General features: G+C 37.9%; 1 protein-coding gene across 7 annotated transcripts; it reads left to right on the forward strand.

The window, feature by feature from the left end:
- Nucleotides 1–1,188: 1,188 nt before the first annotated feature.
- On the forward strand, nt 1,189–24,663 carry LOC147866930 (uncharacterized). Of its 7 annotated transcripts, none has more exons than XM_087339702.1 (8): nt 1,189–1,478; nt 9,392–10,340; nt 10,722–10,807; nt 12,350–13,687; nt 14,907–14,977; nt 17,393–17,484; nt 17,578–17,649; nt 24,164–24,663. In XM_087339702.1, the coding sequence occupies exons 1-8, from the start codon at nt 1,392–1,394 to the stop codon at nt 24,409–24,411; spliced, it is 2,943 nt and encodes a 980-aa protein (XP_087195828.1). In that variant the 5' UTR covers nt 1,189–1,391; the 3' UTR covers nt 24,412–24,663. The 7 variants fall into 7 exon arrangements, with proteins under 7 accessions (XP_087195828.1, XP_087195822.1, XP_087195823.1 ...); XM_087339698.1 differs by adding an exon at nt 9,089–9,215 and having other exon boundaries at nt 1,192–1,478; nt 9,392–10,807; XM_087339699.1 differs by having other exon boundaries at nt 1,192–1,478; nt 9,392–10,807; nt 24,164–24,252; nt 24,361–24,663.
- Nucleotides 24,664–25,649: the final 986 nt, after the last annotated feature.

Raw genomic sequence — 25,649 nt, forward strand, 5'->3', positions numbered from 1 at the left:
CCATGCCATCCCTCTCTCTAGTCTATAATTGTTTTTCGTAATTATCGTTCTTGGGCATTAGGCTCCAATGTTTGTAAAAACCTAGGATTGGAACCAATAACCATTGGTATCTAGATTATATTAAGTACTACCCTTTGTAGTGTCTTAATTATGTCTGACCTTGTAAAGAGTTAGAAATTAAGGTTCTTTAATTTGTTGGTAAAAGAGTGATTGAGCAAACACTACACCAAAAAAATTTGAAGGCATTTTAATAAGCTGAATCTTTATTTGATAATGGACTACTCTACTTGATTGTACCACAACCTCTCAAAGGATGTTCAGGTGAGATACTTGAATGTTATGCCTCGGTACCTTATCAAGATAGATGGAAACAATATCTTCCATTAGAAGAAACTTAATCACATTTGCTAAGGATTGAATAACCCACAAGGGAGTCTCATATTCCAATTTGATACACTACTATATCTTAGGAGACATGTTAAAGCCATATGATGACTAAAATTCATAGTGTTACTCCCACGACCAAAAGGATAGCGGTTAGAATTCAAGCTTTTGAGTTATCTCTAGCAACATTGAATCTGTGACACATTACCCAATGTACTTTTTCTATACAAGATAGAATAACACAAAGTGATTCTTTTTCTCAAAACAAATGGTGAGGAAATCTTATTTTTCGTTTTACTCAAATGAATGATTCAAATCCCAATATGTTGGTTGATAATCAATTAGGGGCTAGAGAAGAAGACTGAAAAGTTGAATTTTTTACCATTGCAGACCAAGTTGAATTACCCGTTTACAACAAGGTGATGGATAATACTATAATGACGCAACATATCAATAAGTTTGCTATTGGTTTTGCTCTAACTAATAATGATAAAATAGAAACGGCTCTTATCATGTTTGATTAATGACACTTGCCCCCCCCCCCCCCCGGCGGGGATACAAATTCTACATGCGAAAAAGAGTTAAAAAAGTTTACCATATGTACAACATACCCGCCAATATAAATATGAAAGAAGGAAAGGAAGGGTCTTCAATTGTTTTATCGATTTGAGTTAGCCAAAAAAATGGAATCAATCCATACTCATTCATGACAAAACAAAACACATGAATATATCATTAAAAACAAATGCGTATGAACCTATGCCCCCCCCTCCCCCCTCCCCTGTCCTTTTTCTTCTTCTTCTTCTTCTTCTTCTTTGAAGGCTCCAAAGTTGGGAAGTTGGGTAAGGCGAGGCAGCCCAGAAAAGAAAGAAAGACAAAAATCAACGAAACCTGCAACCCGAAAAGTGTCATGAGACGATGTCGGGGAGGCATCGATCGAAGTGGAAGCGAAGGGAATGGTTTAGGGATATGGATTGAGGAGGAGGCAAGGACGAGGGCTTGCGTGGATGGAAAGAACGACCGTGAAAGAAGATATCGAAGAGAAATACATGGTGCAGGCTAAACTTTTGATCGGAAGGAATCAACCTGGTAAGGTAAGGCATGTGTATGTGTGCGTGCATAGAGACAATTAGTTAATTAAAGGTGTGAAGGGTATCAATTTACAACAATTCACACCATGGTGTTTAATTAATGAGATTATATATTCTCTTAACACTCACAACACACTCACTAAATTAAATTAGTTCAAATATATATACTGTTGATATGTAACAGAAATCAATATATTGTATTCTTCCTTCCACATAGATTAGATTTTAATAGAAGATTAATTTATTGTTATTATTTCTACTTTATCTTTACCTTTGTAAAAACAAAATAGAATTCATTTCATTTCAATTGATTAAGGTAAAAATCAAATTTTTTTTTCAATGAATTATCCATCTTGTCGTAGTGTGAATGAGTCCCAAAGGAGAGCTACTCCTTCCTGAAGATTGATTGGGAACTCTTTAAGATCAGCAACGTTCTGGTAGGTTGTCACAGTCTTCTTTTTAAATACACCACTGTACAACCTTGGGTTTTGAGGAATGGGAAGTATAAACTTCATCATGCTTGAGTGTACAACCTTGGGTTTGGAGACATGTGAAATATAAACTTGATCATGCTGGAGTGCAACAGAGAAGAGAGGAACCAATCTAAAATTGAATTTGACCTTGACAAGTGCCTTGGGTGATTGTGAGGAGGCATTGATCCTTCTTAAGCTTGTATCAAGGTTCTCAAGAGAAAAGTTGGCACCTTGATCAATGACATGCTCTACCAACAAGGGCTTAATATCACTAGACTCAGAAAATTTAGCTTTAGTTAAACATGACTCGATATGATCGGAGTTGTCAAGATGTGACTCTACAAGTGCGTTAGTTTCCTGGACACATTTCTCCATCGGTGACATTCTGTCCATCTCTCTGTCTCTCTTTTGTACGGACAAAGGTTTGTCAATCAACATGAGTAAAACTAAAGTGATGGTGTTTAACACCACCCAGGCATGGGTAACAAGATCAGAACCAGAATTCTTCTTGGGAGAGGAAAAGGTGGAATACACACGCTCCTACACATACCTAGGAGTAACATTTACAGGACCTAGGTTCTCCTTACAGGAGGCCGCTTGTGCCCGACTTTCTCATGCATATGCAGCCCTTGGTGCTCTCGAGAGACAATGTGCACATTTGCAGTTCCAAGAGCCACGGACTAAGCTATGGTTATTTGATACACTTGTCACACCAAGTCTTCTCTATGGAGTAGAGACATGGGGACCAAGTCTTAACAAGGCAAATCATTGGAAAGATTTAGAGAGGCCTTTAGTGTCAATGATTGCTCGCATGATAAGGAGCAAAGCATCGGTGCCCCACGATATAATCCGGGTAGAGATGGGAGCAACACCTATAATAACCGAGGCGTTGTCAATGACATTTATCCAATGTCTTTGGGAGCTCCCTAAACGAAGGTACCCAAGGTTGGCACTTATGTCATCAAAACAACTGGCTGAAAATGGAGACACTCATTGTTGGTATGCTGAAATGCAGCAATGGTTCGAGTCACATGGCATGAGTATAAATGCACTACCCCCGTTCCAATATAGCTTGGACTGTCCCCATTAAATATGACCAAAGTGGAAAAGAATAGAGTGATCCGAACTGATATTATTAACTTGGAAAACAAGATAACATGGATCAGCCCCAAAATATCACTTGGTACAAAGATGGCCCACTATAAGACACACTTCTTACATACATCGGAGGATGGATTTGCCATCAGGCCACCTTATATGGACATACATCTATCCTATGCGTTGCGTAGTGTGATAGGGCAGCTGCGAACTTCATCACATCAGCTACACATTGAGGTAGGTAGATATACACGACTACCTCTAGAAGAGAGAATTTTCCAATTGTGTCATCAAGGAGTGGAATTTGAAGAACACTATGTTTGTCATTGTAGTGTCTTTTATGAAATCAAAGGGAGATACCATTGCCTCTTTAAACAAGGCTTTGGCCCACTACGCAAGGTAGTGGAATATGAGGACCAACGATGCCAAGGACTTTTCTTGCTAGAGCTCAAGAGACATCGGGAAAAGTTGTTGAAGAATACAGCCACACAAGCTCATCCACAAAGAACAATCACAACTTTCTTTAGCCCCATCACTCCTAATGTTAGAAGTCAACCCCGGGATACACAAATGGGCTTCAGACCAGTACATAACAAAGGGGTTACAATTGATCGGGCAATGGCAATTTGCCGTGCACGTAGGCCTCGGCCCCATGGACCACGACCTCGACACCCTTGTCATCGACATATAAAAGCCATTATCTCCCGCCATCGTAGGTGCTTCCCTCGCTTTGGAGACATTTCCATTCTGGATCGACCTATGCTAGAGATCTTTCGAAGACAAAAGCTACAATATACCTAACTTGAGGATCTCACATGTGCCAAAAACCAGATTCCCTCATTTCTTTTCTTTTCATGTTATTTTCTTTTATATTTATTGTGTAATATTTATTTTATTTTGATTTGTTCTCAAAGACGAGACAACACTTAAGATGTAATCTCTTATTTGGTCTTATAGGCCATTTTGGCCTCTTAAAAGACGTTAATATATCTTTCTTTCTTTCTTTCTTTCTCTCTCCCTGTTTTCTGCTCAGTTCACCATTTTTTTGTGTTCTTTAGCTCATCAAAAATCTCTTTGAGAGAGCTTTCTATTGCATGTTGAGACAACACGTTCTGATACCATGGTGGTAATTTATGATTGATTCTCTCTGCTGCCTTCTCGACTCCATTTCAAAGAGCTTTCTAATGCATGTTTAGACAATGCGTTCTGATACCGTGGCAATAAACTATAATCCAAATCTCTCCGCTGCCTTCATGAATCCATGTTTCCTGCAACTAAAGGTTAATTTTCGTAACCCTTGCTCAATGACGACAAGGTGCTTTCTTCTTTACTTGTCTATTCATTAGTAGTAAACATGTGAAGGGGTGTAAGAGCTATTGATGATGTAAATGAAAGCCCAAAGAAGGATTGATGATGTAAATGAAAGCCCAAAGAAGGATGTGCATAATCTATCGGTCGAGAGAGTAGTGGCAATGTGTATATCTATGCAAGAAAGTTATGAATTTGCAAAATGAAATACGTGCTAGTAAAGAAAGAGAATTAAATCTTCAACATGCAATGGAGATTCAAAATATGGAGATGAAAAGTTTGAACGAGGAACTACATGCAATGTAAAACCAGATGTCTAAACTGGAGAGGAAAATGCTAAATCTAGAAGCAGAAAAAGAGATTCTAATGAAGGCAAATTTTGAAATAAAATCTACACTTGAAGGAAAGGAAAATGCGATCATGACAGAGTGGAAAGATGTGTTCTAAGAGAGGCACCAAAGACAATACAAATCTTGCAATGAATTCTAACAATACAAATGTACAAGATGCAAAAGAGCAATATGAAATTGAAAGAAAAATGAATAATGCACATTCTCTTGTAAAGAATATTACAAAATTCTTTGAAGATCGTTTTTCTACGCAAGATGTTACCATATATGCCGTACATAGGGATGGTAAGAAAAGGTTAGAAGGAACATTTTGTCGAGCTATTGTTTGTACAATCCTAGATGGATGCAAAAGAGCAATCATCTTAGATAGTAGTAGGGTGTAACTCAAGGGTACAAGTTTCTTTAAAATGGAGGATCGAACTCCAAGAGAGCAAGAATATACATCTAAGGAAGGGTTTAGGGTTTAAGCCCTTGTACTTGGACCTTACACTCTCACACTCTATCAGCAAATGTAGTGAAGTGAAAGAGGAAAGAAGATATATCATCAACCTTGTTACAATAAAGCTATGATATATGCAAAAGAAGTTGAGAACCATTTGTCAAAACACTCTCTTCAGGTAATGATGTTAAAGAAAACTAGAAACATTTGAAAGTTGACATCCTCATGGTAGGATATCAACACTTTTGAATGTGTGTTGGTGGACATAAAAGATCTAGTTTCTCATGTAATTCTTGGTTTGAGGAGGAACGTAAGATATATCTCAAGCTATATGAGTTTGCGAAAGGGGAAAGTGAACAGGTCATGGTGTGGCACCAATATAAAAAGTTAGCTAGAAGAACGAAAAGAAAATACTTCTAGAAAAGAAAAAGGAAAGGTTGTTTAAGTTAACCAAGCCAACTCAATGGTAAGGAGGCAGATATCAAAGGTGAATTTACAAATGAAGAGATGCTAGATATGTACAAAGCCTATATATGCATGCGAGAGTGGCTTCTATGGTCGAGAACATTGAGGGAACAAAGAAGATGGCTAATGGAAAAGTAGTTGATGTAACTCTCATTACAAGCGAGCTCTTAAAATGGACAATGCTAAGTACTCTTCATTGGATCATCTTAGATTGGGCTATTAAACAAGGTTTCGTTGAATGATTGACTCATGAATTGGATCAAACCAAAATTTAAAGTAGGAGATAAGAATCAAGTATAAAATTAACTTACAATTATCATGGAGCAAAAGGTAAGTGCGTGGGTTGAAAGTCAAAACAAACATGCACTTAGGCAAGCGAACTATGCTTCTTGATGATGAGAAGTGACACTTGGGAGTTCTAACCTGATGAGAATCTCTTCTTGTTGCAGATCGCCCAAAACACTCCACGTTATATCATCTAGTTACGTTAAGAGTAACTATGGAAGAAAGTTGACTACGAGGAAAGACACTCTATTGTTGCTTTGTTGATTTAAAAAAAGCATTTGATATAGTACCATGAAGTGAGCTTTGGATTAGAATGGTAGAAATTGGCATGTCATTAGAGTATTGAGTTGCTATTGCATGATTATATGAGCAAGTTAGATGCCAACTAAAAACTGAGAATGGTTTCTCAAAATACTTTTTAAGTAACATGGGAGCTAAGCAAGGATGTCCATTATCACCTACACTCTTTGGTTTATGCATTGATAAATCGGAAGAAGTGGTGAATAGGGTTGCAAGAGAAGGATTGGACGCCCCAAAACTTATGCAACAAGTTATCTTATTGCTTTTATATGCGGATGACATGGTTATCTTTTCATATGATATTGATGGTATGCAATGTTTACTTGTAGCATTAGAAGCATTTTGCCAAAGTAGTGGACTAACTGTAAATGCGGATAAATAAAAAATGTTGGTAGTCCGAACCTTACAGCCTCACTGATACCCTACGCTTAAATATAAGGGTGAACATGTACAATTTGTACAAAGCTTTAAGTTGCTTGGTATAAGAAGTTGGTTGCTTACACAATAACGACATGGTGGACACATTGATGGTAGTGAGGGATGTGATCAGTGCGATTGTGGAATGAATTACTTGCTTGCCTTTCCCGATCACAACACACACACACACACAGACACAAACAAACATACAAACAAACAAAGGATCGTCATAGTTCCCTTCCCTATTGTCGTCAGTCATCCTTCCATGCTCGCTATTTTAGTTGGGAGCTCCCCCCTTACTATCTCTTTGCTATATTGTTTCTCCATGTCTTGTTCTTCTGTGTCTTAAATTGTTGCTATTGTTCCTTTTCTTAACCTTTTCCACATCTGGAAAACAAAGCATCTATCTATCACAAAGATTAAGGAAGAACAGGAAGGAAAATTCAAAAGGAAAATCTCTCATTTTATCTATTTTTATGCAAGATGACATGAGAAGAAACCATTCAACCTGAGAAATGATGCCTGCACTTCTTCATAAGAAAATCTCTCAACAGGTAAGTTTTCTTTACTTACATATGTGTATATACACAGTTCAAACAACTGTGCAAATATTCCTTTCATGTAGAGATCTAGAAGATATTGCTATATCTAGTAGTGAATTCTGATTCTGCAATGATATGGAAATTTCTGATTAATGAAATGTTAAAGCTCATAAGGCTGCAAGTTATTTTAATAGGTTTCTTGGTGCAAAATAAGTGCAGAAAAGGTCTTTATTTGCAGCATGCAAAGTCTTTTCAGAGGCATAAAAAATTAAATTGCTGTGCTGCAACTAAAACACAGGCATTTTGAAAAGGCTAGAGTTCAAGGAAAAGCTTCAAAGAAGAAACTTAGCAATACTGAAAATACAATAACTATGAAGGGGTATTAGAAATCGAAGAAGGTTTCAGTTGGTGATATAAAATTCTATCTATGACGATTCTGACAAATTTGACTACACTATAGCTGATGATTCTCTGTTCCTACCTGAAAAGTTCTGTTTTGAGGAGCTGGACCTACGCAAGTAAAACCTCTATAAATGCATTTTTCAAGAAATGGCGAGGCAGCAGCTGCATGACTAGGGGGAGAAGCTTTTCTTTCAGAGTAATTCAAATGAGAATCTGCATGCAATGAACCATTACAAGGTGTTGAAAATAAAAACTTTAAACATAATCTCTATTTGTCCATCTATATTTAATGAAACATTTACAGTGCTTTTCAGTTACCTTTATGAAACTAGTCTAATTGTGTAAAACGCAACAATCTAAAGTCCTATTTTGTATTGCATCCAAATTCCAATACTATTATGTTGATAAAGTTGAAGCTAGCTGTAGCAGTTGAGATAAGATTGTAGTGGCCTAACCTCTAGATTGAACAAACAAGATGCAAAATTTTGTCAGGACTTATGGTCAGAAAATAATGAGATGTGGAACAGCAAGTCAAGTATGTAAAAAATGGGTCAAATGAAAATAAGGTTTCATGTGATTGTGGAAGATGCAAAATTTTGTCAGGACTTATGGTCAGAAAATAATGAGATATGGAACAGCAAGTCAAGTATGTAAAAAATGGGTCAAATGAAAATAAGGTTTCATGTGAAACATCAAATTGAGATTGATTTACTCGCAGTTGTACAGGAAAGAACTGTTGAAACTGAATTTATACTGGATTCCTAAAGTTTCTTTCATTTTCCCGAATATCCCTGTAGCTTGATTATTCCTTAGTGTTCCTTGGTGGAATACCCCCAAAGAGAGAAAAAGGCGATAAATTTACCATATAGTTGCTAAAATAACACATATAATTGAGAACAAGATGATGAATTGATCTTGTAACTGTTAAAGAATGCATAAGAAGGGGATGAATTGATTGTATTATTGGTTCGATAGCATATACAATTGAGAGAAAAGGGATGATTTTGAGCAGCCTTATATACAATTGTATATTATGGCCAGTCTTTTTCCAGGAGATGCTAATTATTATTCATACTAGTTATTGATCAGAATTGTATCAGAAATACCCTAATAAAATAAATTACTAAGAATGACTATAGAAACATATACATGTGCTGATTCGATGCATTCTTCATCACCTCATCATGTGTGGGAAGTCTAATAAATGATTGTACAGAATGCATAACATGGGTACATTTTTAAGTTTCTTTTTGTTTTTCAGGATATGTAAATGTCTCTTTTATCCCTTTAATGGCATTGGCCTTTGGGCAAGCATAAGTTCATTCTAGATTCATGAGATTTCAAAAATCAACAAGGAAAATAGGGGATAAACAGTCAATTTGAAATGTTTCATAATCCGTAATCTGATTAGAGATTCTGAAGTATCAGCATTTGCAATTCATTCCGACGAGGATTTCTGTAACACTTAACGCATTATGAATATTTCTTATGATATGGAAAGACCAATTTCTTTTTATTATCGAACTGTTTCTAGGTTCTGGAAAAAAGGAAGAGATTTAAAGTGTTTGATAATCTTGAAGTCAGCATGCTTGACATCAAGGAGTTTGGATGTATGTGAAATTCCCAGGATTGCTATTTGATTGCTGTACATGGCAGCCATGGTAAATGCGAATGTGAATTCCTTTTTCTAGTTGGATATACATGCTCTTTGGCTATGCATAAACGCAGAAGAAGTCTAACAAGCTCTTGAGAAATCCAATTGTTTTGGTCACCTTGAATAACTTATTAGTCTTGTAGATTATGATTGGGTCTCAATCATATCATATATTTTAAACAGGAGCAAATGAAGAGAATTTGGGCTATATTTGAAACAGATGAGCTGGGAAATCCAGAGAAGAAACTGGCAGGAAGCGGAAGGGTTTCATTCAGCTTAAGTTTTGGAAGGCAGGAAAACTCTACTTTGGTCGACATAGTTGCAACTTCTGTGGACTGGCATATTGGTGCAAATAGACCCAGCCCTTATTTCAGTTCATCTTTGCAACCTATGGTACGGAATTGGCCAATGTCAGTTTCACTTCAAAGCAAATGGCAGTTTTCGATTTCAAAGATGCAAAAATGTCAATATAAAGTCGGTGAGAATAAGGGTGACATAGGGGGTGACCACCAAATAAAAAAATCTAATTCGCTTAGTGCAAGAGATACTAGCCATCTGCCAGATCTACATCAGGGAGTATACAACATCATGAAAGAAGCCACTTTTCAGAGAGTCATGGCCCAAACTGAAGACAATGAAGAGCATAGCAGAGATGCTGATATGATCTTGCCAACCTACAGGCTGCATGTTGAGAATCCAGAGGATAACTTTTCTGATGTAGGTTTGGTCGCACCATTGATTCTAAATGGGCCTCTACTTGAGCAAAAACATAACTGCTTTGGGAAAGATCTGCAGACTCTGAGCTTTTTGAACCTAAATCATGAAGGTCTTTCTTCTTTAGGTGAAGTGATTCTGAGTTATTGGTGTCCATTGACAAGAATATTTACTGCGGATATGAACCGTTTGAGCAGTGTGAAGAATGCCTTTATTGGCTATGAAGAAACTTTGGAACAACTCTCTTTAAAAGATAACTTTCTGTCTGACCTCAATGGGTTGGAACATATGCATAAGCTGCAAGTGCTCCATTTGGATGGAAATTATATATTGCAATTGACTGCTTCCAGTTTTGTATTACCACAACATAACGTTGAACTGATTGACGTCAATACAGCCGGACACATGAACTGCAAAGGTAAAGTAAACCTGCAGCCAAGGGCTTGTTGGCCAGATCTAAAAGAGTTTGGATTAAGTTGTAACAGAATCTCGAAGGTAGAAAGATTGAAACTTTTATGTCCAAATCTTCAAGTTTTAGATCTTGGCTCCAATAATCTCAGCTCACTTGGCGGATTAGAAGAAAGTGGGCTTTCAGGTCTACAATGCTTAAGAGTTTTGGATGTAGGCCAAAACAGACTGAATGGAAAGAGCCTATGGAATAGTTTGATCCACTGTCCGCTTTTGGTTTCACTTGTTGCATCACGAAATTTGCTTCAAGAGCTTCCAACCCATGTGGGAAGCATATTTCTCAGAGAATTATGGTTAAATGGAAATCTGATAAAATGCTTCTCATGTACAGCATGGATGCCAAATCTACAACGGTTGTACCTACAAGATAATGAGATTGACATACTGATGCCTATTTGGGGCTTACCATCTCTGGAGGTAGGTATTGGAGCTTGCTATAACTCAACTTTGATTCTTAATAATTTTCCCCTTAGCATGCTATATTTATTTTCTGTATCCCTTCAGAAAATGGTACACTTAAGGATTGGCTTGCCATGTAGGGTTTTGATTACTCCCTCTTGTCTTGCTTTGGAAAGCTAATAAACTCAATCCCGTACAACTTTGAGGAATAAATACTAAGGTTTGGGTGATTTCTCAAGATAAGATATAGATGGTCAATTATGAAGGAAGATCAACCATTTTAACAGTTTCATAAACATAAGCCAAGCCAAATAGTATTCATGAGATGCATCTAATATATAACTACTAGTTGCAACCATGTCTTGCTGTAGAGGCCAAATGGATGGAGGAAGGTGACTTAGCAAACTCTGGCAAATTGTAACTATACCTTGAGGCTTTTCATTGGAAGTGTTTTTGGGACTACATGAGGTTCAGCTTAGGAATATTGAGAATCGGCTAGATAAGCATATAGAGTTACACTCACAGAGATGTATGTGTGAATACAAACTTTCTATGACATATCAGAGTAGCTCACAATGGTAGTCCTCCTGTGCACTCACACCTTAGAGCCTAGATGGGATCTGGACTAGTCAACTACAAAGTTAAAGGACACAGATAATAGTCACAGAAACTATCTAAGAGAAAGAGAGTGCATATTTATACTCTCTGTTTGGTCTCATTGTCACATTAAATGTTCAAGTGTGGGGATATTCCTTTTCTGTCAACTGACTAGTCATTTAATATGACCCAGCTCCATAGATATAAGCTAATGCTAGATAGTACTTTTCTTAAAGTTATTGGCACATTCTACATGAAATACATCTTAAATTGCCAGCAGAGAATATACTTCTAGTCGATCTGGCCAGTCAATCCCATTACCCTACTTCCCTCTTTACTAAATACGTTCTGTTCGACTCATCTACGGTGCCCCACATTGACACCTCATTAACCCATATGGTCAGGTTGCACAATGACTACTCATTTGGGCTGCTATATCATAAAATGTGCACTCGAATACATATGGGGATAAATTGACAACTTGGGGTCGAGTGTTGATTATATCTAACAGTCCAGCCAAATGGGAGGTCCTGAAGCATTGCCTGGCTCTACTTGTCTAGAAGGGTTTTAGTGACATCCAAATGGGATGTTCTGGAGCATTGGGTGAAAGGAGGTTTGCTCCTTAAATTGTTACGTACTCGCACTGATTTGGCAATCAATTTTTTCACACATATGATACCTCCATGTGCCTGTATTTTGGAGATCACTTACCAGATACCATGGTCTTAGCTCTTCTTGACCACCCTTGTTTGCTGGTGTGCACTTGCATACTGAACACTCCCATCTCATAGATTTTTTTCGTTTTGAGCAAAAGCGGTTTTCTTCATGAAGGTTTATGCATTCAGCCTTTTTTTACTTCGATCTTATTTTTATATCTATATATACATCAGTCCGTAATGCCAAGATAGCATTATTGTAATGTTTGAAATGCTAATAATGAATGTCTTTTGATACCGATTTCAGGTTCTTGACCTTTCATTTAACAAGATAACTAATGCTCAGCTGCTGAAGCAGTTAGGTTGCTTCTCGAAACTTCGTTCACTTCAGCTCAATGATAATCCAGTTGCAGAGCTGCCTAATTATATTGAGAAGGTTCTTGAGGCAGTTCCATGGCTGGTGGAATTAGATAATGAACCTCTGTCTGATTGTGTGAGGTCTCGGGCAATCAGAAACATTTTTGTGAACGTAATAAATTCCATAGGTCTGTGGCATGTAAGGTCAACTATAAAAAAGGGCTACATGCCATGCATTGGTGTCCTGGATGTTTCATCACTGAAAAGTAAAACACAAACATCTGTCTTACGAGTTCCCACTTGCTATGCTGATAGACAGCCAAGTGATTTAATGATGAATTTCCATAATCCATCATATAGGAATGAGCCGATATTTGGAAATAAGATTTTAGCTGGTGAGTCAGATGTATGTGTTCTATGGGGAATGCTTCTAGAAGTGTGGAGGATAATGTACAATGCTGAATTATATTCTCCTTATGTCGTTGAATGTCAGTGGAGATTCCAATCTCTTCAACTTATGTGCCTCGATCACAAGAAAAGGCTTTTTAACAGTTTGAAGGAATCTTGTAGCTATAAGGCAATAAAGGACTACTCTGTTCATAATTTATCAGACTTTTACCTTGGGCAGGAAGGCATACATTTAATGCAAGATAATAAGCAAACTGAATGTGATAGTCTTGTGCGAGATGGCTATATCTCTGATCTCCAGCTCTGCATGTTGGAGCATTTGAATTTTGGTGACAATCATTATAAAGAGAAGTTACATAGGAACGAAAGCTACGAGGCAGATATAACTTTATATCTCCACAGGATAATAAGGCTGCAGGCTATTGCAAAAGGTTTCTTGGTGCGAAATAAGTGCAGAGAACATCTTTATCTGCAGCGGGCGAAGTTTTTGCATGGTCATAAAATTTTTAATTCCTGTGCTGCAACTAAAATACAAGCATATTGGAAAGGCTGGAGTGCAAGGAAAAGCTTTTCAAATAAGAAACTGGCAGTAGTGAAAATACAAGCACAATGGAGGGGTAGTAGAACTCGGAGAAGGTTTCAGTTGGTGATGAAAGATTCTATCTATGATGATTCTGACGAATTTGACTACACCATAGTTGATGATTCTCTGTTCTTACCTGAAAACTTCTGTTTTGAGGAGCTGGACCTAGACAAAGAAAACATCTATAGATACGGTTTTCAAGAAATGGCAAGCCAGCAGCTTCATCACTTTCAGGAGGAGAAGCCTTTCATTCAAAGTGATTCAAATGATAATGCACATTCAATGAACCATTACAAGGTGTTGAACATAAAAACATAAGACAAAAACTACTTTCTCTGTTATCTCTATTTGACCATCTATAATTAACAAAATAGACAATGCTTTATGAAACTAGTCTAATGGTGTAAAACACAACAGTCTAAATTCCTATTTTGTATTGCATCGAAATTCCAATACTATTATATTGATAAAGTTGAAGCTAGCTGTAGCAGGGGACATAAGATTCTGGTGGCCTAACCTCTAGATTGAACAAACATGCTAGATGAGATAAAAGATTGTACTGGGCAAGCTTCTATGATCAATAGAACTGAAATAGTTGTGCTGTGAAGAGTGAGGTTAGGCCTTTTGTCATTTCAATGCCTTCTCTATTAAAATGACAAAAGTACCTCCAAGGTCATGATGTCATAATAGCTGTGAACTGAGGAAGATGCAGAAATTTGGTCCTAACTTATGGTCAAAAAATAGTGAGATGTGGAACATCAAGTTAAGTACGTAAAAAGAGGGTCAAAGAAAATAAGGTTTACTTTGAGACATCATTTATATCAGCTTAGGGTTTATTTCATGAAATAATTCAGAGACTTGGAAACTATTGAAAGCCGTAAATCATGGGTAAAGTGGCTGCAAAGATGTTAGAGTTGTAGGGCAGAAATCCTGTGCTACTCCCTGGAGTCTACTAACTTGTAGTCTTCCATCTCAAATTTTTAGTGGAATATGTTCATGGTTTCAATAGCTTGCCATACTCTTCCTGGGGTGTCTACTAGCTTTAAATCTTCCATATCAAATTCTTCATGGAAGGCTTTCATTTTTGCAGTCTTCCACGTCATAAGATGTACTTTACTAGGCCCCATTGTTGGGGTTTCTTGAGTTATCTAACCATTTTCCCAAACACAATGTTCATGAGTTCTCACTGCCTCATGTTTTTCCATATGTATGTAAGTCATCCTAGAACTGGAACTATTTAGAGGAACACTGCACTCTATCATTGCCTCATGCATGAATCACACTGCCTATGCATTGTCATCATCATAGTAAGAAAGGACAGGTTTTTGACCAAGCCACAAAACATCCATGAGAAACCAACTGACAAAGGTACTAAATATTTGGCACTATTTAGCATTATAAAAGTACAAATCAACTTAGCATAATACTACAAATCTTTCATATTTTCGTTATAATTTTTTTTATAAGTGATGATGGTTAAATATGAGTAGTTTTCTTAGCGTTATCATTTTTACAGGGATGTGAAATTCAACATCTTCGCTCATTGGATGAACGAAAAACAACAGTGGCTGAAATAGCCAAGGACTGGTATGCATATGATATATTAAAGCTAGTGTACATGAAAGGTAATTGCTCGCAAATTTAAATGTGTTGTCAAATCTTGGAGGAATCATTTGGTTGATCAATATGACATCGTTGAATCTTGGATCTCACAAGATTCCCAGAATTTGACATTCGAGGATCTTTATGTTTTTTTGCATTATTAGGGGTGTTGAAAGAAAGATGGATATTTTTTGGCATTCATAAAGTGCCCATTATTGACCCATGGAAACTGAATACATGAGTTCTCTTGATGTGAGTCTCCTTCCTGAGAAAGGATACTCATATTTTGAAGCGCAAATAGTGTAAGTGTGAATGAAGCATACACATATGGGCTCAACCTTCTAGGGGCTGGGCTGTCTTCACTCAAGTTATGACCCCCTGTTAATATGTCATAGCTCTCAGAATTGCAGTATATGCTGACCATGTAAAAGCAAGTGAAATTAATCTTCTGCAAGGCCGTCATCGCATACCTTATATGCCATTATATTGGACTTATTTTCATGCCATAATGCAACTTCAATACTTAGCTTGTGTGTTCGAGTGTGAAGAAGTATAATGGCTCTACAAGAGTTAATACTCATGTTGTTAATGAGATAAGGTCAAGTATGATCAGTAGGTATCCTTGCCTTATATTGAACCCAATATTCAGGGTTGATGTTCGCAATGTAATATTTTTAGAATATTCCCACTTCTTCCTTAGTGCTTCATAACCGCATAGGGCATGGCATCAGTTGACATCCCTAAAAGATCTTCCACACCCTATCTTTTGAACATCTTTTTTATGTCAATGACACAACTAAATGAGAGAATTTTGCTCTTATGACTCTTTTGTAGCTTACATCTAACATTCCAAGAAAGATGTTGTAATCCATGGGTTTGGCATATTCTTGACTTTTGTGATGTATCTATATAGTCTTTGTAGTGCCAATATCTTTTTGGGTCAAATATCTGTTCCCAAGAACAAATGAAATTTGCTACTAAAGCCTGTTAATGGAAGTATCCCCATGTATAGAAACATAGTAACGGACAGTGAGCTGGTGGTACGAGAGCCACTTCATCCAGGTGGGGCATTCCTATTCTTCCTGGACACATGGGTGGTGGGACCCTTGGCTGTTTTTAAGTGTTGGAGAATAGCGTTTGTAGCAAGTTTTGGATTTAACTCTCAATTTGCTTTGAATCTTCCCAATCTCATTCCATGCATGAAGAGGGATGGTGCTTCACCATTCTTCTACTTCATAAAGCAAGACTCGAGTTATCATATGAATATGTTTGAGGACATTAAGAGGGATTGTCCTGCAAGATATAGGCCTAGTGTCATTGGTCATCTGTAGGGTTCTCCATTTCCAGTGTAAAAAGGGCTAATAAACATTTCAGATAAATGGATGTTGAATGAAGATGGTGGTCTATCTTCTTTGGTATTCATTTTTCGAACTGTGTTTTGTCTCATGATTAGATCCTTTTCTTTTGCCAAGAGAGAATCGATATAACTAAATGGTGCTTTCCATGTGCAAATTTTTCCCACTGCTCCTTTTGTCTTGCTCACAGTCCTCCCGACAAGAATTAAAACATTTGCAAGCAATGTGAAAGAAATATTAAGAGTTGTGCAAGACAACATGTGTGAGTTTATCTGCACATTCTTGGTATTGGAAGTTGGATTCAGAGAAGTTGCCAATTCATCTGATCGACTTGAACATACACAGTAGCTTATTTGCACTATGGTACACAAAAATGTAGCATGCATACATACATACATATTATATATATATATATTGAAAGCCAAGTTTGAAATTGATGCACTTGAGTCCAAGTGGGATTCGACTTGTTGCAAGTGTGAGTTTCCGTGGGGCCTAAAACTAAGCCCCAAATCCCCCCCTCTCCCTCTCTCACCTCTCTGTCTGTCTGTTTGTTGTCATGTTATTTATTAGACATTAGAAGTATCTCTGTTTCTATCTCAACTGTTTTCATATTTCCCAAACAAGCACTGCTCTACTACTTCGTTGGAAGGAACTCTATTTGTGCCTCTTGCCTCATCTTTATATTTTATTTTGAAGCAATGGCTACACGATTTCTAAATGTTAACAATATTGCACCATCTGTGTGTTATTTGTTAGATTCATCAACCATCTGCTTTGTCTTCTGGAGCACGTGTGCGTGTCTCCCTCCCTTGAGATGGTCTAGTGCATGCTCAACTTTTATGCTCTGAATAGTCAGTTTAACTGTAACGGACATCATTATGTTGTGATTGGGTAACTGATGTCATTCTCAAGGTTCACTTTCCCGGTCTTTAACTTCTCAAACTCTAAGTTTTAATATATATGTGTTTGGTTTCATCAATGGTATGTGGTCATGCTGACAAGTTTGTTTTCCACATCAATATTTTCTTTATGAATGGCTTTCAAGGGGATTTCATAATGAGAAAACAGCATTGCAGCTGATGAGGGCTCTACAGAATACTAAAAGGCAAGCAAAACCCTCCAAGACACCCATGCTAGGTATCACAGTGCATTCTGAATTACATCACTATTCTGAATACACTGCTTATATTCCTGTTCTATAATTGTCTGTGCTGGTTGTTTTTTCCTTAGATTCACAGACACGATTTAAAGTATTCGTTGCGAACTGCGAGAAAAACTGCAGCAATAACTTTGGAGTAGTTGGTATTCATCCCAATTCTCTATGCTTTTAGATTAAATTCACATAGAACAAAGTTAACCAAACATCCAGGTGAAACACAATAGAAGGGATTAACATATGATTCGTGCAGTAACTCGTTATGGTGGAAGAGGGAATTTGACGTTTACTGAGTTTACCGGCGGTAGAAATTTTGCATCTGTTCTAAACTGCCAATTAGAAACATTGTTGCATGTTATTTGTATTTCAAAGGTAGAATGTCTCAATTTTGCTTGTGAAATAGTTGGAGACTCTTTCTCTCTAAAGCAGTGACCTCACTCAGTTTTCTTTCTATGTCAAAAAGAATAATAGAATGTGGTCTCATGCTGTTTGTTCCTACATGGCATATAGATACAGATAATTTTTGAAAATTCACCAGTGCCCTTTCTCTAGCTCCATCACTCCTAATGCTAGAAGTCAACCCTAGGATACAGAAATGGGATCCAGACCAGGATATAACAAAGGGGTTACAATTGATTGGGCAATGGCAATTTGCTGTGCACGTAAGCCCCGGCCCCATGGACCACGACCTCGATACCCTTGTCATCGACAGATAAAAGCCATTATCTCCCGCCATCGTAGGTGCTTCCCTCGCTTCGGAGATATTTCCGTTTTGGATCGACCTATGATAGAGATCTTTCGAAGACAAGCTACAATATACCTAACTTGAGAATCTCACATGTGCCAAAAACCAGATTCCCTCATCTCTTTTCTTTTCATCTTATTTACTTTTATATTTACTGTGTAACATTTACTTCATTTTGATTTGTTCTCAAAGACGAGAAAACACTTAAAGATGTAATCTCTTATTTGGTCTTATAGGCCATTTTGGCCCCTTAAAAGACGTTAATATATCTTTCTTTCTTTCTTTCTTTCTACCTCACATGTGCCAAAAACCAAATTCCCTCGTTTCTTTTCTTTTCATCTTAGTTACTTTTATATTTACTGTGTAATATTTATTTTATTTTGATTTGTTCTCAAAGATGAGACAACACTTAAAATGTAATCTCTTATTTGGTCTTATAGGCCATTTTGGCCTCTTAAAAGACGTTAATATATCTTTCTTTCTTTCTTTCTTTCTACCCATGTCCTCCTGCGTTTTCTGCAAAATTTGATCCTCTGCATTGAACAATGGCCATGTATGTTCGCTTTTTTTGAAATGTTTGATCCTCTGCATTTTCTGCCAAATCTGATCCTTTGCATTTTCTGCCAAGTCTGATCCTCTATGTTTTCTGCCAAGTAGGAATTTCTGGAATCTATATTGTTCCCTCTGTGCTATGCATTTCATACCCTGTATTTGCTCTCTTAAGACGCCATGGAGTTTGAATGGACAGAAAATGAAAATATAGATCTCAACACACACAAAGAGGGTTCAGATCTATGGAAGACCCCAAGAAGATACTATAGACGAAAAGGACGAATGGGAACACCCCGAATAGCATTAGGACGCACAAGGCACCCAAAATGCAGGCTCCATTCGACATTCCATTTGATGCTGAAAATGGGGAAAATGATCTATTACATCATTTGATTACACAAGAGATCAATCTTATCAGAGAGGATATAGAAAGAGCACTAAAAGAAGAAACAATGTTGTACGCCTCTCTCAAGATTGAGTTATTAGAAGAGATGCGGAAAGACATAACAAGCCACGTCAAGAAATCAAACTTAGAGCTCAAGGATGACATGACACAATACCTGAAGGATGAAATATCCTCAAATAAGGTTGAGTTAGTAGCTATAAAAGTGGGTTTAGCAAAAGGACAAGAAGCATTGGAAAAATGCATCTCTATAGTTAAAGCCAATGTCACTAAGGAAATGCAAACATGGGCAGACATGGCCAAAGATGCTAAATCTCAAGCTAAGCATGCCCCAGAAAATATTAAAGCAAATGGTCCTTGGATAGAGGTAATGAAAAATAAAAAAGGAACATTAGTGTATAGGATGGAAATGACAAATGCTACACTAGAAGAAGAAGCCAAGAGGAAAGCTCATGTGTTACATGTACGAGTGGTTGGTTGGGAAGCCCACAAGAAGATGCCATGAATCATGGAACAAAGATTGGGGCATCAGATATTCCATTTGCTTCAATGTGGAGGGTGGGAAGAGATGAGTCTAGAGCTAAAGCCTTTATAATCCACTTAATAGATATTGACAAGAAAAAAGCTTTCCTATCTAAAAGAAAGGCACTCAAGGCTAAGAAAATATACTCAGTTGACGATCTCACTCTAGCCCAAGTGGAACGCCGCAAAGAAAACATGCCATGAGTGCTTGATGCAAGAAAGGGAAAAATGGGACCTATATAGAGTTGGTAAGGTCATAATTATTGAGAAGAGAACCGCATGACAATATATGGGCTGTGAGACCTTACGCATGACTATATGGAATTGCAACAGCTCTCTACGGACAGATGCCAGATATTTTGAAGATACCTTCAAAAACACAAATATTGCTATGTATATAGAGACCCACCTGTGCATGGCTAGCAAACTCCCTGAGGTACAAGGATATGCATGGGAGTCAATATGTCGTCCCCAACCTCGGACACCAGGAAGCATTAGAGGTTCAGGAAGAGTGGCTATGTTATACAAAAAGGAGCTCCATGATAGAGCGCATGTTGTCCATAAGGATGTAGATGCATGTCACATGCCGATACAAATCAAAAGAGGGGATCTTAGGAGCTATATATTGCAATTTGCTACTTTTTGCCTGCCTACTCAAGGTTTTCACCTCTAGGTGAATCACCATATCTACCATTATATGATGATATCATAAGATTCACTACTATGGGGGCATAATGCACGAACCAAGGATGAATAAACAACTATGTTTGACACCAACGAAGTTATGGCAGAAGAGGTTGGTCTAAAGCGACCAACTCAAGATATGAGTGCTATAATTGAATATGGCTAACACTTTCTAGCCCTGGGACGTGCTTTGAGATATAATGGATTGTCACAATGGCCTGGATCAGATGCTTTGAGATGTTGGAACCCAAAAGGAGGTGCAAGCAGATTATCTAATGGGATCTTGATCTCTTATACCTGAAATAAAAGAGTTCACTATATCAGGTAGACCTATTGGCTTGGTAGCAGATCATGCATATCTACGTTTTGAGGTAAAGGATCGATGCACAAGGGATGTATATGCTAAGGAAAGTGGGCTGGCTAAGTATCGCTTTACTTGCGAGACAATTGGTGTGTATAGTTGTGGAGTATACAATGGCATGCTAGATTTGGATCCCTTCGCACCCCCCTTGATGAACTTACGCAATGATTGTCAAATCATTCCATAAAGCAGCCACAAATGCCTTTCCTAACATAATGGCCAATCCCCCAAACTTGGTAAAGTAATACAAAATAGTTGGTATGATGAGGAATGTCGTGATACAAGGAGATGCTTGCAGTGTAAAGTAACTCGGGGCATTTATACATGCAAACAAGCGAGAGCAATCTTCCAACGCCTTGTAAGGAAGAAGAAGAGATTGTATTTAGCTAAATTTAAAGATAATTTGTATCACTTGTTTCTAGGAGAAGAAAGTAAATGAGCATGGAAAATGTTTAATGAGAGGCAACCTACCACACAACTGACCTCACCTCAGGTGTGGCATGAATATGCAAAGGTCCTATATGATATCTTGGGGCAACCTCCTCTTCCCCACCCACATGCCTCATGCCCACATGAATTAACCTTTTTTACTCCACAAAATGTAAGAAATGCCATTGATCGGTTACAATTTGGGGAAGGCCCAAGATCATGATGGATTGGTGGGTGAGCACTTTATCTATGCCTGTGACAACTTTCTCCCATTGCTAGCACACATCTTTAATAGAGCCATGTGTGAAGGTTTTGTCGAATACAGATTTATAATCACTGTATTCACATTATCCCACTTGGACAAACTAGCTTAGGCCATATTTGTAATATGCTCAAATGGCAGTTGCTCTAGTTCAGTCAATATATAACTGAAACTACTTTGAGGATGATGTGGCCATTCTTTCTGTTGTGATGTTTGGATAATATAGTTACATTCTTGTGTGCTTCTTGGGATCTCTCTCCAGTATAATCTCTGTTCTTATTGATCTAATCTCCCATCTTGTAAGTCTGTTACTACCCAGTGCTGATTTGTTATTCGCCATTGACGAGCTTGTTCACAACTTTTGGTATCATCTGTCCCCATCACCAGCACCCCTGTTGCGGCTGTAGAAGACCTCAAGTTTGTTGGATCTCTGGAACACACTTCTCCAAGATTTCAGTTGGACTGAAATCTTTTGTTCAATAATTTTCCGACCAGATGACACTAATCAAGAGATGGCATCAGCATCCGGCTCATCAGAGATGAATCTCAAGAAGTTCGATGGCACAAACTTCAACTTCTGGAAGGAGCAAGTGCAAGATTACATGATCGTAAAGGGTCAGATCGACCCAATCGAAAACGAAAACCCTCCAGAAGATTACAAGCTGAACGAGTGGACAAAGCTTGACCCTATAACTCATGCCACAATTCAGATGCATCTATTCAAATCTGTTTACTATACAGTACCATCGTGTTCGACAGCATTTGAATTGTGGAAATTGTTGTGGGACACCTACAAAAAGGTGGCTGCCATCAAGATTTACATGATCCGGCGGCTTTACAATCTTTGGATGAAAGTGTTTGATTCAGTCCAGACACACATGAACGAGTACAGAAGTATGAACTCCAGATTTCTGCTCCGGGGATGATGATCGACAACGAGCGTGAAAGCTCTTTTGCTGCTGAGCAGTCTCCTCCCTTCATGGAAACTTTTGTCACCACAGTGTGGAATGCATTGACTACAGCCGTTAACTACTCCGAGGTTACGAGCTCAATTCTGTTTGAAGATGCTCGAAGTAAATTGTTTGTATACGATTCGGCTAGTGATGCTTATGTAATACAAAGTTCGGCCGAATGACCGAACAATCAAGGAAGAAGTTCTTCCCGACAGCCGAACAATGGTCAGAGCCGGAGCAAGTCCAGGGACAGCCGAACATGCAACTACTGCAAGAAACTTGGAAACATTAAGGCCCAATGCCGTGCCCTCAAGGCCAAAAATGAGAAGGCTCAGAGATCGGAACAAAAGGGCATCCAACAGGAGGTCAATTTTGTCGGTTCTTTAGTCGAAATCTTGTCCAATGACCTGAACATCCTATTCATTGAGAATTTGGTCAAATTAGAAGTTCTGTATACGACCGTAGAATCCACAACTTGGCTTCTCGATTCGGGTGCCTTGTACCATGTGATCCCGCACCAATCTCAATTATGGTAGTATTTGGCTTGGCTCTCTGACTCAGTTCGAGTCAGAAATTCTCAGCATTGTGCCATCGTAGGCATTGGCTCAGTAGAGCTTAACCTTCCAGGTGGCTCTACTCTTGTATTGCATAATGTTCGACATGTACCCGAGCCCACAAGGTCGTTGCCAATTGTGTCATCAAGGAGTGGAATTCGCAGAACACTATGTTTGTCACTGTAGTGCCTTTTATGAAATCAGAGGGAGATACCATTACCTCTTTAAACAAGGCTTTGACTCGCTCCGCAAGGTAATAGAATATGAGGACCAACGGTGCCTAGGACTTTTCTTGTTAGAGCTCAAGAGACATCATGAAAAGTTGTTGAATAATACAGCCACACGATCTCATCCACAAAGCACAATGACTACTTTCTTTAGCCCCATCACTCCTACTAATGCTACAAGTCATCAAGGGATACATAAATGGGCTCCCAACCAGGACATAACAAAGGGGTTACAATTAATCGGGCAATAGCAATTTGTCATGCACGTAGGCCCCGACCCCATGGACCATGACCTCAAGTGACATCAACACCCTTGTCATCGACAGCTAATGGCTATTATCTCCTGCCATTGCAGGTGCTTCCCTCGCTTCAAAGACCTTTCCATTCTGGATCGACCTGTGCTAGATATCATTTGAAGACAAAAGTTAGAATATATCTAACTTGAGAATTTGACATGTGCTGGAAACCAGATTCCCTCTTCTCTTTTTATCTTATTTACTTTTATATTTACGGAGTAATATTTATTTTATTTTGATTTGTTGTTCTCAAAGACGAGACAACACTTACGATGTAATCTCTTGTTTGGTCTTATAGGCCATTTTGGCCTCTTAAAAGACGTTAATTTTTCTTTCTTTCTTTCTAGAATAGCAAGATCATTTGATTTTAACACCAGTAAAGCCTCCTCAATGAGGAAAATAATCCGTCCTTTTTTATCAAAATTTCTTGTTCAGCATCTAATACTGATCTTCACAGCTCTGACGTCATTATTTAATGTTCACAGCAATGGCATAATGTTGCCATAAACATGTTCCCAAGTTCTGAACAATGCCTATAGCATCTCTGCTAAGTGGTTAACTCTAAGATGTGGTACAGTAAACAGACATGAACCTTTATAAGGAAATGGCATCTGATCAATAATTCGATTTGCTTTACATTTTAAATTCCTGGCTTTCTAATGCCATTTATAGAGGCGCCATGTGTGGATCAAGCTAATGAGAAAGATGTTGGGGTGAGCTCGTCTATAAAGATCCGGAAGCCTTTGCTAGTCAAATCTAAGGTGTTTTCCTTGTTGTGTCCATATTTTTACAACATTCGCACAATGTATTTCATGGGTTCTTGGCAGGTTGATATATGGTTTTCTCATTTTCCAGAGTGTGTATTACAGGAGAAAAAGTACATAAGAGCTTGTGTAACCACACTCACCTTTGATGAATAAGTGAAGCATTTAAAGGGAATCTTTTGAGTATTGATTATATGAGGGATGTGGTGAGTCTAAGGAAGAAGTGAAAAACAATGCGGATGTTCATCTCTTCAGAATTAGGTGACAACCCGAGGTTAACCTAGCCTTAGGTCTATGCAAAAGATAGACATGGATTGTCTCTAACATCTATACTGGAATAACTTAATATGTAAAGGACAATGGTTTATTTATAAGCTTAAGCGTTAATTTATAGATGAGGTTTTATTTCTTGAGTTTAAGCCTTTTTAAAAGATGTTTGGTTTCATGAACCGTCAAACATAAATCCTTGTTTAATGTTATGGAGGCTTTCTTTCAATGGGCCATTGACAAGTTATAATTGTATCTTTTATGTAGTTAATTGTGATAACAATGCATCTTGATTTATAAACGCAAATTTCATGGTGGTGGTGTCGACATTTTTGAGGCTATACTGTAAAGTATGTTAGGTGTGAATAAGAGCCAATATTCACATGTAGACAACGGAGACGGGGTTGCATTGAATATTATATATGGTCAATTATTTTGTAACCAAACCTGAGATTGTATTCGAGGGTTAGTTTTCATTTGACCTTTCGAGTTTTATTGGTATATGTTCACTTCGAAGTACATATCCTGTGACTTATTGTGCTTTAGCCCTCAACTAATATATATTCTTCCTTGAATAGTTATGTGCACTATTTTAAGTATCTTTTGCGATTCCTTGATACTCATACAACATTAATTCTGTATAAAAGTTTACGAGGTTCCGCATTTGCTACTACACGAAGTTGTGAAGGACACAAATGGACAAGGTTGCTTGGTTGAGACCAGACGGTCAATCATTCAACCCTTATTCTTTGTTGTTGCCGTTTCTAATTTAACATGAATAAGATAGTGGGACATCTTGGATACCGACTTGGTTGGAATGCAAACATGCAAGAGAATAGTTTTAGTAGGTTTTACAAAAAGTCAAACAAAAGTACTTCAACATGCTAAGAAAGATATATGGTGGTTTTGATACATCCACGCCTAGACCATTGGTGGATGTGTTCATGCTACTATAATATCTACATTAAATTCTCTTGAGGATGAAGGGCACAAAGTTTGACGATGTACCTCAAGCACATCTATTTCTTTCCATATCACCATGTTTGTGTACTCCTGTTATGTTGTTGCTTTCCTCCCTTCAGTTTTGACGAGCGTAGTGAATTTTAGTTGTTTGATAGTTTTATGGC

Source organism: Azolla caroliniana, unplaced genomic scaffold, assembly GCF_043228905.1.
Source record: "Azolla caroliniana isolate FFs.n. ecotype wild unplaced genomic scaffold, voAzoCaro1.0.p SCAF_2, whole genome shotgun sequence".
NCBI classification, from domain to species: domain Eukaryota; kingdom Viridiplantae; phylum Streptophyta; class Polypodiopsida; order Salviniales; family Salviniaceae; genus Azolla; species Azolla caroliniana.

Excerpts from the sequence above, each read along its gene's own strand:
- LOC147866930 (XM_087339696.1), top strand. The coding sequence starts at position 1,392 with ATGGAAAGAACGACCGTGAAAGAAGATATCGAAGAGAAATACATGGTG. Across the intron at positions 1,479-9,391 it reads GAAGGAATCAACCTGGTAAG|GAGCAAATGAAGAGAATTTG; the intron begins GTAAGGCATGTG and ends TATTTTAAACAG. Across the intron at positions 17,650-24,163 it reads CAATAACTTTGGAGTAGTTG|AGGCGCCATGTGTGGATCAA; the intron begins GTATTCATCCCA and ends TGCCATTTATAG.